Raw genomic sequence first — 16,118 nt, forward strand, 5'->3', positions numbered from 1 at the left:
ATAAATATAATAAATGTTGTTTTAAGCAAAGTGGATTTACATTTTAATACATGCATTCAGCAAAATATTTCCAATATATTTGTCCAAACGACACCACAAAGTAAATTAAATCAAATCAATCAGACGACAAACACCACCAGGCAATTTTCGCCGTACTGTTTATTTCGAAAAGTGCGCTTTCCTCACATGCGCATACATTTGATTCCTTTCCTTAAAATAAGCATCAGTAGCAGAATAAAAATCTAATATTTATATTATGGCAGAGTATTTTGTATGAGTTTATGATTGGAACTCCTCCTTGTCTGCCAGAGTAACGTGAACAAAAGCCACTTCCATACAGCGTGGAAAACAAATTCCTTAAAAGTGCACCAACAATTTAAAATGAGGACACTTAATATGTAGATTTGTTTTACTCACAAAAATAAGCGGCTTAATTTTTTTTCGTTTCTTTTGAAGAAAAACATTTTATATTACTTCTCAAAAGAATAAAAAACGACGCGACGTTAGCTAGCTGTCTTTGCGAACAGTCTAAAAGAGCCATGCCAGATTTACCGGTTATAGGTGTCCCAGTTGATTGTCTGTAGGCAACGGATTCTATCTAGAGTAGTTACATTTTTAGACGGAAATAGACCAGGGGCTCGTTTCGCAAATCATTGATATCACACTAAATATCTTTGCTTGAAAAGCTGTCTGAACAATTCCAGCGCTGCAATCCATTGGATCACTTCGTTTGGGACTCTTTATACCCGAGTGTGTCGGTTGATAATGACGCTTGTTAATGCTCTCTATTTTAAAATCTTGATAACGTATTATTCTGACACAGCTCAGGGCTTGTACTATACGTGTGATAGGCAAGAATGCGGAGGACCACTTCACTACTTTTTTAAAGAAGACACTTATCCTTCTATCCTTGCACTACGGACTATGATTTTTATATCGAGTGTCACAGCATCAACTGAGTAAAAAAAATTAGTTATCATTAGTTTAAATTTATTCATACTTAAAACGGAAATCCCATTTTTATATAAGAAGATAGTTACTTCTGAATAAAATTAAATATGTGTCTTTTAATATAAAGATTTTAAGTGAGCGACAATGCTTATCAACCAATCATAACCACTGGACCAGTTTTTCACAAAGATGTAAACCACCCCACCCCTTTCCCGTCATCTCCACTCTGTATGTCATGTGCTTATGTTTCCTTTAAAATATCAAGTACAGGTATTAGCGCATTTTGTGTTTTTTTATTTATTATTGACAAGAAATAGCTAACATGAAATAATGACAACAAGACATTGGTTTTGAATTTTGTAATAGCTTTAATTCATGGCAGTAAAAATGCAATACATAATACGAGCGGTTTTAATTGAAAGAAACATGGCGCTATGTTGCACACATAAGATCTTACTATTTTAATTTCTGCAACCATTGATATAATATGCCAAAGCAAGGCATGCTTATTATGAGGCCAGATTGGCACGAGTGTCCTCCTCCAATTTCATCTGTCATCTAGGTAAAATACGTCTAAAACCGGTCTTCTGTTGTTGTCGTATTTGCAGTCTAATTTGTATGTAAAATATCAATCCTGACCACAATGACTTATTAAATAAATATGTCTAGATTGCGCAAATTTCTCGAATCCTGTCATCTGTCAAGACACTGTAGTACACAGAAACCTAGGAGAAATAGAAAAAAAAATTGATGTTTACTGTTGCACTAATCTGCATCTAAACGTAAGCACTGGTGCAGTAGGTGTTAAAAATCGATTTTCAAATTATTTCACATTCAAAATAAAGTTACGACTATCTGTCAAACAATAAATAGCATCAAAAAGTACCTGATCAAATTTTCCCTTGAAGTTGGAACCAAAATTGTCCATAGCCTCATCTTCAAAACAATTATTGCCCAGGACCCAGGCAGCCTCGGTGCGTTTCATTTGTCCTGTGAAATAGTAAAAGCTTGACATTGTAACATAGTCCCTTAGATCTTGGAAACCGTTTAGCTTTCAGCCAAATATATTTCCTTGGTATACAGATGACCAATGTTATATTTTTTTTAAAATAACCTGGTGTACTAAAAACATATTTAAGATTAATTAATTACCTCTTGCTTTGACTCTCTGCACTTGCTGACCGTCCAGATACAACGTCATGCGCTTACTGTTGTATGTCATTACCACACAAACCCAACGACCCTGAGATCCGTTATCCTGAAAAATTAAGGTTGATAGAGATAACAAATGACCTCGCTTCCTTGATTTTCGATATTCATATTAAGTTTTAAAAAACTGAATCCGAACAAATACACAAAATTTTATCAAAATCTAAAAGGGTCATGTGTCACCCTGTTTTCGACCTCCAGAGACTATTCCCGCACGAAAACGCAGTAGATGCTCCAGCGCAGTAGACTACTGCAATCATACTGCAAATATGTCTCAAATCTGCTTCGCATTGGGAGCTAATTAGCATATTTGAAACATGCTTCTATCATGCTGCTAATCTACTGCATTAATGCTCCTCCTCTGTACAACCCTATGTAATTTTTGAAGTAGAATTGCAGTAGGGTATACTGCATTTCTACTGCAAATATGCTCCACACCACTACTGCGTTAATGCTTCTTTGCTACTTCGATACTACTGCATTTTCGTGCTTTTAAATTTAATTAAAAAAATTAATAGATTAAAAAAAACGTGCAAAAACATCTATATACCAAAAATCATTTTTTTGTGTAAAGCATATACCTGTACTTACCACTCCTACAGGATCAATTTGGTATGTTCCATTGACTGTTGTCATGCTGACACCAATAGCGCCATTAGAATAATAGATGTCAATAGTTGGTGGAATATCACATTTGCCGTTGTTGAGGAGAGCAATCTTTCTGCCGGCCGTATCGACGTCATTATCAAGCCAGTAGAAGAAATGAATGGTGAACGGTGTCTGAGGGGGACTGTTCTTGAAAGACGGCATTTCAACGTGACCTGGAATTACCAAGGCGATCATCACTGACAAAGAATAAGGTTGATAGTTGACCTTACAAAACAACGGCATAATTTAGCACATGGTCCCCAAATAAGACAAATAAAACAATACAATTAATTGTCTCTTTGGTGCAAGCCATTTTCATTGCACAACACTTCACTCAATTCACGATTAATCGGGAAAACTTACCTTCTCCATCCAGACACACGGCAGATTCTCCCACTGCAGATACACGTGTCACACCATCAGAGAGGTAGTCTGAGCACAGTGTTACATTTCCTATCTCACTGGCCTCAGAATACGCAGTTTTGCCAATTGAGGCAAAATCTTCTTCGTATGGGAAGATGATACCAACGTTGTCTGAGATAAAAAAAAACATTTATCTGAGAATTTTTTATCTATATGTTTTGAGCGTATTTGATTTTTGAAAAAAAAACATGTTTACGACTCTTTTGTCCCTTTCATAATGATATTTGCAATCAAATGCAGATACGTTATAACTCATACCTGGCGCTTCACATCTGCAGGCACTGATACTAAAGTTGTATGGGAAGCAGGAAATTGGTCCAACTTCGTTATCTGGCCCATAGCGAATATAATATATTGCCGGGTCTTCCAGAACATTCACCAGTGTATTGCCAGCGTTGTCTGTGCATTCCTCTGGAAGGTACACGTGAAATGATAGTAGCATATATTGCATTTAAAAGTTTGACACACACACACACACACACACACACATATATAACCTGACATAAATAAATTACCTGTAAATTTACCAGGCAGTTCTAAAAATGACAAAATTATTCATCAGTATTGCAACCCACACTTAGGCAAATATACTGTGAAAATAATGCATTTTGCAAAGACTTATCGATTGCCTTACAACAGGATAAGGAGACCAAGAATTAACAGTTCAGTGTCCCCAAACTGTATTTTAAAGGAAAACTACATAGTTTTCTAAAGCTCTTTTGATAATAGCATGTCAACGTATATTTTCTTATAAAGAGACTTACGGTCTAATGTATAGTCGGGGAGTGAGTCAGGCTGTGTAGTCGTCTTTTGGGTGGCTGGAATGAAAGGAGAGATATGTTTATTTATAATGCAAACACTTGAGATGAAACTCTCAGAGCTTCACACACATTTTGTCTTACTCTCTGAAACAAACTGTATCGGAGGATTTGCAGAAAACGACGTGCGTCAATGACACTGATTATATAACGTATTTACTTACGGAATGGGCAGTGCGGGGTGCCCATGGGTGGCTTAGGTGCGGTACCTTTGCAGATTGCTCTCGGATCGTCACAACGGGCACATGTTTGCATGTCTTGGTCCCACACTGTTCCGATTGAGCAGTTGCGTTCAATAACATCATACATCCAGCCGTCTGGGCCTCTCTCGGGACGTCTGATACACACCCAATAGGACGTACAGCTGTAGGGATTCAGTACATATCCAAGGGCTCCATTTTCGGTCAGAGGACCACCATTGACAACACACTTGCCGCAGTGCTCTGAAAAATATATAACAAAAAATGGACCTCTATCATTTAAAATTATTACAACTGACAGACAAACAGACAGACAGAATGACCCAACAACACAAAAAGGAGCGGATTTAGGTAATATTGTCTTATGCACTAAAGCACTTTCTTTTAGGCAAATATAGGGCCTATTGAATGTGGTATCTTGTTGCATTAAGAACGATTAAAGTAGAAGTACAATGAAATATCAGTCTCTTCTAATCTGTTATGTGTAATAAGAAATTAAATAAAAAAGGGAAAACAAAAATAACTCTCATTAAGTGCACACTTATAAATGCTAGGCCACGTGATTTGGGTGGTCTTATGCATCAAAATAAGAAGTGTATTCTTACCAAAATTCACATCAAATGTTATAGAAACGCAATACGTCGGTACTTTTAATTTTAATTTTAAAAGTAAAAAAACACTCTTTCCTTTTATCATTTTTGTGATAAATTACCATTGTTAGAAGAAAGAGCATGGAGAAGCCTGGTCTACTGGTAAATGCTTAAATGAAAGAAACACTAAGCATCAATCAATGATGACGTGTCAGATAATTGTTCTGGAATAAAGGAGCATCATTATTCATAAAGTTTTAAGAAACCTAAATGAAATACTTACTATCGATATCCACAGAAACCGGAGGCACGTAAGGAGTGGTAGTCGTTGGGGTGGTTGTGGTTGTTGGAGCCCTGGTTGTGGTGGTCCTTGGGGTAGTGGTAGTAGTAATGGTGGTAGGTCTTGGGGTGGTTGTGGTTGTGGTTGTCGTAGTGGTAGTTGTCGGGGCAGCTGGAACCGTCACGACTAAAAACAAACATAACCAGTATGATTTATTGATTTTATTGAAAAATTAATGAAAAGTAATATGAATAGATGGACAGGCACATGTCGTTAATTAATAGAGACGAAAATGACAAAGAAAACAAAACAAATAGACATACTTTATTTGCTTTAAAAAATGAACATTGCTTTTAAGTAAATGATGAAGAAGGAAGGAAAGAACACATGTATAAGAGCTGCTTACCGCTTGTACAAATAGATCTTGAAATGTTATTCCGAATGTCAAACAGTTCCTCAAAATTTTTCACAACGAAAACCTTTTTGTCATCTGTTGCAGCAGCTCTTAATTCATCTACATTGACCTGTAATGGACAATGACAGACAGACTGTTGAATCAAACTTAGGAAAAAACGCTACTGCCAAAGTTGCTTTTGAATATCGATTTTAAGACAGGCATGATACTCTTAGTCGATATTAACCAAGGGGATGTTTTAAATTTCTAAAAGTAAGTACATTTAAGAACGTTGTTTTCTTATGAGTAGTTTTCATATTTACATGTGTGCCAATTCCAATGGCATAAACGATGTTATCTTCCTTTTTTAGTTGTCTGGATGCAACCAGAGTTCTATCCGGGTATGATGATTCACCATCTGTCATCAGCACAGCAATATTGGTGATGTTAGGTCTGTCCCCAGCATTATAGTTGAAGACCTGTACCCTGGCTCGAGAAAGGGCCAAATGGGTGGAAGTCGAGCCAGGCTTATACTTCACCTTATCGACAGCTTTAAGAACATCCCCTTTTTTCCCATATCTTTTCAAATTAAATTGCAGAGAAGAGGAAGAGGAAAATGTTACAAGCGCCACTCTAACATACTCAGGGCCTACATCAAAGCCATTGACCATCTCTTTCACAAACCGCATTTCTGTCGTGAATTGTTCTTGTCCCAAACTATCAGAAGAATCAATCAGGAATGCGATGTCTGCTTCACCTCTACAAGCTAAGCAAAAAAGTGTTAAATACACACTTTTCAAGTTCCTAACACCAAATATAAACGATTCGCATTGTTAAATATATGACACACCTTTTTGTCTAACATTTAATCAAGCTAATCAGTATGTTTATTTCAAGGTTAAATAATTTGATGATTGTTAATATATACTTACCAGTTTGAACGTCCTGAGATGCTGCAATTCCAATAAAAATGACCATAACGACAACGGACATCACGTTGCCAAACATCTTGTGCAGAATCTAGGGGTAAATTTACCATTCTTAACGTAAATAGTGTAATACCTAAGGTCAGATGTATTTTAAATAGAGGTCTGAAACGGTATCTAATAGATTTCCTCGCGCAAAGAAAGATATAAATCGAAAGCCTGTGAATTTTTCAAACTGAGTTTTTACCTCATCTAATTTCACTACAATTAAACGACACATTATTTCAAAATTTTTAAATGATGCTCCTTTTCATTATAACTTAGTGCGTGTTCAAACCAAATATGACCAAGCCTGGATAGTCATCTTACTTTATGCCTCCAACGCCGAAAAACAGTCCAATTACACCAGTAAAAGTCTGCAGTTTTTAAATAGTCTGGGATGATCTCCAGGACATAAATTACATGCAAATTTCATTTTTTAATAACTCAGATAGCCCTAACCTGATCTTTAACTCTGGAAATAAGCAATTTTAGCCAACTTCTATTGGTTAACATTCGCATGGTACCCATTTTGGTAAAAATTAGAATTCCAGAAATGCATGGCGAATGATAAAGAGGCGGGCTTATAGTTTCAACGTCTGGTGCATCTTGCAAAGTAGTTTAAAATGTCCACTTTTTTGGTTTTTCCTCCTACAAAACTATGAGAGATAATATCTTAATGTGGTTGTAAAATTTCTTTTGATAAAGCTATTTAACCACCTTATGTTTTTATGTAGCGGTTTTGGCAATTTTGTTTCTAAAAATTAGGCTACCCACAAGGAGTCTATCATTTTTACAGTCTGATCACACCTTTAAAAACAGATCATTGTAGAGCATGCACATGGTGTTACATAATTAGGTAGAGTTTTTTTTTACTTTGTAGTACATGTATATTAAAGAAGTCAAGGACCACCTCATATTTTGAGCATTTCATTATGCTGTAGATGAGGTCAACATTTGGGGAAAACTAACTGATGGAAGGCACTTAACACAGATATACGTTTCCTAAGCATGTATTTAACAAGCCGTGCACGGGAATTTTAATTGCTAGCTCTCGAATAAAGACATCTTAACAGTTGTGCCAAATGTGAGGTTGAAACATTATAGGGTGAACGTGGGGTCAAACAGATTTCAAATTATTTTAATGAAATTCAATGGGTACCACTAATGTCTAGCGTTCTCTGCAGCTATCCAACTGGTAAAACGCAAACTTTCGATACTGTCCTTAAATGGCCCCCAATCTGCTTGCAACTAAACGTGACAATGAAAGGTGTTAATCACTTAAATGGCTGGCAACTAAAAGCATGTAGTTGGTGCATGCATTTAAATTTTAATGTCTCTTGCAGCACAGCTTCGTTTTTGTCTGTGTAGAATTTTCAACAATTTTTACAAAAAGGAAAAAACAATTTGTCCAAATGTTCGTACGGCAAATATGAACGAAATAAATCTTAATGAAAAGGGCTTGAAATGTGCATCAAGTCAAGGAGTGATCCAAAGGTTTTAGCGCAGAGGGGGTGTAGTTGTAGAAGTACTGATCTTGTTAGAAGCTGAACACCTTACCTCATTACCATTAAGTGCACATGAAGAACTTTTGGACGATGCGCCTTGTCTCCTTCATCGGCAGAATTGAGTGCCCATATCCGCTGCAAAGTCACGTAGGCCATCCTTGATATTTTAACTGCAAGAGATATAAGGTTTGCGTGAACCTCCAAAGTTTATAGTGAATTTTTTTTATAAATCGTGAAGAGTAGATGACATGGTCAAAATGACACGTGTGAATTATAAGTTCATAAATTCCAAGCACGTTTATCTTCAGACGGTGGTTATCCCTTACTTATACAATGCGACAGTTGAGATGAATAAACAGTTATTTGATTTTAGTCATTCTACATTTATAGGTACCTGCAGAAAAGGCTGCAATTATCTTTCGGCGATATTTTCCAATTCCCCATAACAAGTAATCGAAAGTGCTACATTTTCAGATACTTACCTAAAATTGTCAGCTGCATATAGTAGGCACGCCCAGACTTGTCTGGAGAAATCATAAGAAAGCTGATGTATTCTTTTTAAGTCCTAATCAAAACTCGTAAAAAATCCGTTGTCACAGTTATCTATGGAAACCGGTCATCAGGGACCGTTTTATTCTTGCGTGTGATACTTATACTTAATAGTGAAAATCATATCCTGTATGCCCTCCACACGACTTGAATTTTCATACTTAAAATTAACTCAAACATATCCATTCCTACGCGGTTAAATAAATATAACACACGCAAAAATTGTAAAATATTGTCTTTTTTAAAAAATAACGATATTTTAAAACGCGTTTATGCAAAATGTGGATACTGAAAATATATTACCCGGAAACATTCCACTGGTGATGGAAAATTTATTTCCAATGACATTTTGGGATTCTAAGTTTTTGAATTAAACAAAGCTAATATAAGAGATGTACGACCAGTCTCTGTTGCCATGTCAGTCAAACATCATTCGAAAAGTTAATCTTAGATTCGGCATCCAATTTACGTGCGTATAACATGAAAGCAAATAAATAGATAGAAGAAGTTCCCTTCACCTCCATTTTGTATACTTTAAAACCAGAGACTTTTGTTCATAGCAGTTGGGAGATATGTTCACTCCATACTGATTCCCTACAAAATACAACAGCTCCACGGAAATATAACAAAAATGTCTTAAAGACAGTTGATAAGTAGCTCGTTCAATGTCAAAAATGAGTCACATCTCAATAGTATATCTTGACACGTACGGTGGTGCCAACTTGGAGTTCTAAGTTTAGATTGTGCAAATTTGTTGAATCTCATCATCATCCAGGACTCTGTAGTAAACCGAAACCTGAAATAAGAATGCAATATCTTTCAAGCTGTACAGTTATTTGGCCTACCGTTACTTTCTTCTTTTAAATGAAGCTACACTTCCCTCCTTTTTCGCAGGTTTTAACGCAGTTATATTACCAACCTGGTCAAATTTTCCTTTGAAGTTAGAATCAAAGTTGTCCATAGTTTTATCTTCAAAACAATTGTTGCCAAGGATCCAGGCAGACTCGGTACGTTTCATTTCACCTGCAACGTGTAAATGACGCATTCTATTATTGAGCAGATAATAAAATCATTTGAACTCGAACGGCAGCAAAATTGTAATTTTCAGACAACATAATTTAAAAGTATTATACCTGCAGATCACATAATGGATCAATATTTTGGTCAATTTTTTACATTTGGTCTGGCTAAGGGAAACATATCGTCCCCTGTTTGGGCCTGTCGCGGTTGTAAAAAGAGCACGAGGTATTCAGCGGAAACGATCAACATAACATAATTTTACCTCTTGCTTTGACTCTGTCCACGCGCTGACCGTCCAGATACAGTGACATGCGCTTACTGTTGTATGTCATTACCACACAAACCCAGCGACCCTGAGCTCCGTTAGCCTGACATGAAAATTAATTCATATAAGTACATTTGACGGAACGCCCTGGACAAGTTTTATAATTTTTATTTTCGACCTTACAGCGACTAGTCTAATTAAAAAAAATACGGACACAGCTAGATATGGTCTAATCTAAATGGCCTTTTCATTGTGGGGTTAAGCACATGCAAATTATATACCTGTACTTACCACTGATACAGGATCAATTTGGTATGTTCCATTAATTGTTGTCATGCCGACACCAATAGCGCCATTGGAATAGTAGATGTCAATAGTTGGTGGAATATCACATTTAGCGTTGTTGAGGAGAGCAATCTTTCTGCCGGCCGTATCGACGTCATTATCAAGCCAGTAGAAGAAATGAATGGTGAACGGTGTCTGAGGGGGACTGTTCTTGAAAGACGGCATTTCAACGTGACCTGGGGAAGATTTTATCATGTCAAATACACTCAGGAGACCGATGCAATGGACATGAATACGTATGAATTCTTTGTGTACGCAGACACACACGTCCTTTTTTACTGTATGAGGAGGAGAGAGAAAACCGTTCACCTACCTTCTCCATCCAGACACACGGCAGATTCTCCCACTGCAGATACACGTGTCACACCATCAGAGAGGTAGTCTGAGCACAGTGTTACATTTCCTATCTCACTGGCCTCAGAATACGCAATTTTACCAATTGAGGCATAATCTTCTTCGTATGGGAAGATGATACCAATGCTTTCTGAAATCAAGATAGAGCGAAGTAGGCCTATAGATGAACTGACAAACCACATAAATATAATGTCGTTTAGGATGTTAATCCGAGTTCAAGACAATTGTAAGGTTTAAATTTACACACGACGCCGTGTATGCATTTAAACACTGTATGGTTAAAGAGAGGTAACTCATACCTGGCGCTTCACATCTGCAGGCACTGATACTAAAGTTGTATGGGAAGCAGGAAATTGGTCCTACATCGTTATCTGGCCCATAGCGAATATAATATATTGCTGCATCCTCTATCACATTCACCATCGTATTGCCAACAGCATCTACGCATTCCTCTGGAATAATTATATAAATTGGCGCTAGAAACACACAACACTTCTATTTATCTACTTTTTAAAAAAATTTATTTAGCTTATGATGCAAACAAGCCCTGCTTTTCCATTTTCTCTTTTCAGTGATCGTGAAACAGATATTGTGAATTATAGGGAAATTTTCGTTATTTTTTCTAGTTGTCGCGTGTATTTACTTTTACTGTATTTGGGAAACTTACGGTCCAAGGTATAAGAAGGCTCAGGGAAAGGTGGCGTGGTAGTTTTTTGTTCAGCTGAAATCAGAATTAGGCTTTTTGATATGAGTGCATTTTAAACATAAATCCAATTCGAAGCCAAAGTGTTCTGCAAAATTTCTGAAGCTTTTTAAATGTACTGAAAGACAATAAAATCGTACTTAAATGATTAACTTAAGCTGTGATTTGAGCTGTACTGAATTGTTTCGTACTTACTATTGCCCAAAGCTTAAATACTAAAATACTTATGTAATTAATTTGTGTGGTCACAAGTACGTTGTGCTTATTTCAAAGCATCTTCAGGTACTTACGGAATGGACAGTGCGGGGTGCCCATAGGTGGCTTCGGTGCAGTATCTTTGCAGATTGCTCTTGGATCGTCACAACGGGCGCATGTTTGCATGTCTTGATCCCACACTGTTCCGATTGAGCAGTTGCGTTCAATAACATCATACATCCAGCCGTCTGGGCCTCTCTCGGGACGTCTGATACACACCCAATAGGACGTACAGCTGTACGGATTCAGTACATATCCAAGGGCTCCATTTTCGGTTAGAGGACCACCATTGACAACACACTTGCCGCAATGCTCTGAAAAAATATTACAAAAAGAGACATCAGTGTATTTTTAATTTTTTAAGCTGGCTGGCAAAAAGACAGACAGACAGAGAGGCAGACGAAAACCTACACGCCAACATCTTACTACATAAAAAAGAGTTACGTCAAGTAAATATTGCATAATGTACAAATCCAAAGCACTTGCATTATTATGTTTTGCTCATGTCTTTAGATAAAGATTGTGTGTTTTATGTGCATCAGATACAACTGCAGTAGAAATACGATTAAGAGTGCCCGACCCAAGCTGCAAGAAAATGCCAGGGCCATTTGCTGCGGGTACAGTTAAATAAAATCAGATTCATTTCACTTTGAAAGGTAAAACAACCAAACTAAAATCCCTGACCAGCCGCACGTTTTAAAATCCTGGCCCACCTATTTGTGGAGGTTTCCTGTATGAGAATAAGCTGTGCATTCTATCCAGATTTCACATGCAAATAAACGCGTTATATAAATGTGAAATTTAAACCTTAAAAGTAAAAGTTCCCATGTCCCATATACACAGCCTGTGTAACAACAGTTTTAATCAAGCAAAGAAAGTTTCATTTAAGATGCCCCGTGTCTCAAATATTGCCTTAAATGCATGAAAATCTTGTAGAATCTTGTGGAACCTGAAATTTCTCACCATTAATACTATTCACCAAGATGAGAATAACGTTATCCAAACAACGTCATATAGCACAAAACGTCAATGAGAACAACGTAAGACCTAGCAAAAATTATTTTCTTCGATTACGCTGATAGTAAAAGAATTACACCAGAAAGAATAAACAATGTGCTTGAGCTAATAATTTTAATGTGAACGTAACATTATAATTAGTAGTTGACGGCATTATAATTAGTAGTAGTCGCTCAAAATTATTTTGGCTAAGACGACTTTAACCACATGTAACAGGGGCGGATTTAGGCCGTCTTCTGGGTCTTCAAGAAGACGGTCAGATTTTCAAGTTTACATTGACTGATATCTATTTTTTCTGTCGGAAGACGGTCAAATATGTAGGATGGATCAGCAAAGATAATTTGGAAGGCTGTCAGAAAATATCTCTGGATCCGCCCCTGTGTAACATTGACGCTAGGTGTTATGATAAGGCCTAGACCATAACAGAGACCAAGAATTGAATTGGACAAAAGGTCCGCCATAAGTCACACATCTGCATTTCAATGGGGCTAAAAACACTTACCGTCGATATCCACAGTAACAGGAGGCACGTAAGGAGTGGTGGTCGTTGGAGTAGTTGTGGTTGTTGGAGCCCTGGTTGTAGTGGTCCTTCGGGTAGTGGTGGTAGGTTCGCGAGTGGTGGTAGTAGGTCTTGGAGTTGTTGTTGTAGTGGTGGTGTTTGGCAATAATGTCACAACTGTGAAATGAAATTAGTTGAAATAAGTCAGTATCACACAATAATCATTGCAAAGTATTTTGGAATGGAAGGGGTTAACAGAATTAATCTACCAGTACAGACATATATAATACATGAACATAATAATCACACTTTTGGCACCTGTCTATCTATCTATCTATCTATCTATATAGGCCTACATATAATAAGTTAACTTGCTTACCGCTTGTGCAGATGGCATCTGCAATTCTAGATCTGAACTGCAACAGTTGTTCAAAACTGGTGACAATGAAGACTTTGTCTGAATCTGTGGCCATCAGAGCAAGCTCATCCTCATTTAACTAGGAAAAATATACAAAAACATGAAGGGTTATTCAGTATAATTTTTGACAAGTTTGTAAACGAACTCTAAGAAAAAAAGGCTGGAATGATATACAATATTATACATATCGTTAAGCAGCGTTTTACCTCTTTACCAATTCCAATAGCGTATACAATGGCTTGCCTCTTCAGCATTTCGGCAGCTATTTTGGTTCTGTCAGGGAACGTTGACGCGCCATCAGTCAGTATAATAGCGATGTTGACAATGCCTCTTCTGTCACCAGGTGGGACAAATAGTTGTAATCTCGCACGGCTAAGACCAAGATGCGTAGCTGTAGCCCCAGGTGTAAACGGGACATCATCAACTGCTTTAAGGAGACCAGCCTGTGTTGGATGTTCATTAAGCTTAAAGCGCAAGTCCGAAGACGATGCAAATGTCACCATTCCCACTCTGACGTTGTCCGGACCAATATCAAAACCACGGACCATACGTGAAACGAAATCCATTTCGGTTTTGAAATCAGCTTCTCCAAGACTGTCGGACGAATCAACCAGAAATGCAAGATCGGCCTCACCACGACATACTAAAATATGAAGATAAAAACAATGTCATACATATATTTGTCATGCAGCATACCAAACACATATTTGTTATGTATAATATACTTTTTATGAACAAATAGTAAAGGAAGCTCTGCAGCATTTTATGGCCAAGTATCGTTAATACTTGATAAGAAATTGTAGTCTCTAGTCAGATAACTCTTTCATTGAGTATATTTGAGTTTACAACTTTCTAGATGGCCAAAGTCTTATGAAATTATAGATGAAGTAAGGACAATTCGGTCTTATTTTTGCGACAAATTATCACAAATGTTCTCTTTTATATAATTTACATTACATTTTAGGGATTTGATCATCTAAACTGTAGTTTTTTCACCATTTGTAAAAAATATTAGAAAAATTAAAGCGGTAAAATTTTACCTACCTGTGATAACTTCTTGAGCTCTAGCAGACTGACAAATAAGGGCCACGCCCAAGACGGACAACAGCAGTCTTATCTGCATAGTGAGATCAGTTACTGGAACATTAAATATAGATTAACGAACAAATTGGAACTATTTTTATGTGATGTTTAATAAATAAAAACAAAAAGCCATAATTTATTTTTCATATTTTTGGTACCCACGAGTTCAACCTTTCGATTTCGAATTGTATTATTTGTTTTGAGTGCCGTTAAAACGTTTAGAAAATTTTGAATTTTAAAGTTTTCAATTCCAGATGTTAGGTGGGTTTTTAAGTGTAACTGACACAACTGAAATAAAAAATAATTGAAAAATGAAATTTAGAAGTTTGACAGATATCTTTTCAATGAACATCACTAATGAAATTCTTTGGATATTTTTTACTCTGAGATTAACATAAAAAACTTCTTATTTAAAATAATGGTGGTTAAAGACTATTGGAATTGTTCGTCAGCACATTTTCGTTTATTATTAAGTTTTCATAAAATAATATATTGCAAGTATGATATTTCAGTCAAGTCAATAGGTATCGTGCGCACTAAAGCTTTTGGAGCACACAGTGAAGAGATGACAAGTTGACGCGTTTACCGAGCAGATAGGTAAAATGTTATCTGGTAAGCAATTAAATACATGTATTTTTATGACATCCTTATTTCATCGTTTCATACTTAACATGAAAAATGTTGAAATACTAAATATAAATCAATAAAAAACATTTCATTAAAATTATATCACTACATACAATGACTAGAGAAAAGAAAGAATTTTACATTTAAGTAAAAAAAAAGGTGTGGTAAGGACCGACTTACCAGTTGAAATGATGAATAGATTTACATAAAATTGTTGAAATGCTAATTATATATGAATAACAAAACATTTCATTAAAATTATTTCACTATATAACTTACCATGAGAAAAGAAAGAAATTTTGCATTTAAGGAAAAAATCATTGTGATAAAGACCAACTTACCAGTCGAAATGATGAAGGCAGACGGTCAGTGTGGGTCTGATTACACAGCGGGTGTGCCGTCACCTCACACGCGCAATCAGCTTTTAAGCCGACGTGTTGCAATCACATGACAGTTTTCTTGAAATAATTATGCTAGACTCTAGACATTTATGCAAGTAGAGTCATCGACCCAAGACCAGACAGTCTTGGTAATGTTACTAATGCCGTATGTTTAAGGTTTGCAAGCATCTCTGATAGGCTTTTAAATTCCCATTTCTTCACCTGATGTACATGAGAACGAAGATATCATACCACTTTAATGGTTGCATTTATACAAATGCTTACTTATGGCTACAATTCTGACTGGAACCACGGTATACACAAGCCCTTTTTTAGTTGCTTTAATCGATATTTATGAAATTTAAAAGAAAACAGCGCCACTAAGGGCCTCAATCATTCACTTTGACCATAACACTAACACCCTTGCAAGTTTATTTACAAGTGGTAACGGGCATTGCGATCACGGTTGTAAAATTAGTCTTTCATCAATGAAAGGCTAGATCTTAATAAACTGGCGAGTTAAAATCTCCTCTGTAGCAAATGAGTAGAACACGCGTAAGATGTATGCAAAATAGCAAAGGTAATATCTTTTCTCTGTTGAAGTGATTAACTCATTT

The 16,118-nt window shown here is 36.5% G+C and overlaps 2 protein-coding genes across 3 annotated transcripts; both read right to left on the reverse strand.

Moving 5' to 3' along the window:
* Positions 1 to 1,300: 1,300 nt before the first annotated feature.
* Positions 1,301 to 6,944, reverse strand: LOC106160744 (uncharacterized). Of its 2 annotated transcripts, none has more exons than XM_024075689.2 (13): positions 6,809 to 6,944; positions 6,446 to 6,533; positions 5,837 to 6,279; positions 5,526 to 5,643; positions 5,123 to 5,305; positions 4,214 to 4,492; positions 3,996 to 4,049; positions 3,490 to 3,642; positions 3,172 to 3,342; positions 2,752 to 2,981; positions 2,104 to 2,209; positions 1,838 to 1,941; positions 1,301 to 1,676 (listed from the first exon to the last, which is right to left on the reverse strand). In XM_024075689.2, the coding sequence occupies exons 2-13, from the start codon at positions 6,519 to 6,521 to the stop codon at positions 1,617 to 1,619; spliced, it is 1,977 nt and encodes a 658-aa protein (XP_023931457.2). In that variant the 5' UTR covers positions 6,522 to 6,533; positions 6,809 to 6,944; the 3' UTR covers positions 1,301 to 1,616. The 2 variants fall into 2 exon arrangements, with proteins under 2 accessions (XP_023931457.2, XP_023931456.2); XM_024075688.2 differs by lacking the exon at positions 6,809 to 6,944 and adding an exon at positions 6,687 to 6,754.
* A 1,903-nt stretch (positions 6,945 to 8,847) lies between these two features.
* LOC112041919 (uncharacterized) lies at positions 8,848 to 15,570 on the reverse strand. Its single transcript, XM_024075690.2, has 13 exons — positions 15,463 to 15,570; positions 14,456 to 14,548; positions 13,618 to 14,054; positions 13,373 to 13,490; positions 12,997 to 13,170; positions 11,513 to 11,791; positions 11,187 to 11,240; positions 10,819 to 10,971; positions 10,479 to 10,649; positions 10,112 to 10,341; positions 9,818 to 9,923; positions 9,455 to 9,558; positions 8,848 to 9,331 (listed from the first exon to the last, which is right to left on the reverse strand). Exons 2-13 carry the CDS (start codon positions 14,532 to 14,534, stop codon positions 9,272 to 9,274), a joined length of 1,965 nt encoding a protein of 654 aa, XP_023931458.1. The 5' UTR covers positions 14,535 to 14,548; positions 15,463 to 15,570; the 3' UTR covers positions 8,848 to 9,271.
* Positions 15,571 to 16,118: the final 548 nt, after the last annotated feature.

This window comes from Lingula anatina, chromosome 1 (assembly GCF_051362555.1).
Source record: "Lingula anatina isolate TDL-2025a chromosome 1, LinAna3.0, whole genome shotgun sequence".
In the NCBI taxonomy this organism is placed as follows: Eukaryota; Metazoa; Brachiopoda; class Lingulata; order Lingulida; family Lingulidae; genus Lingula; species Lingula anatina.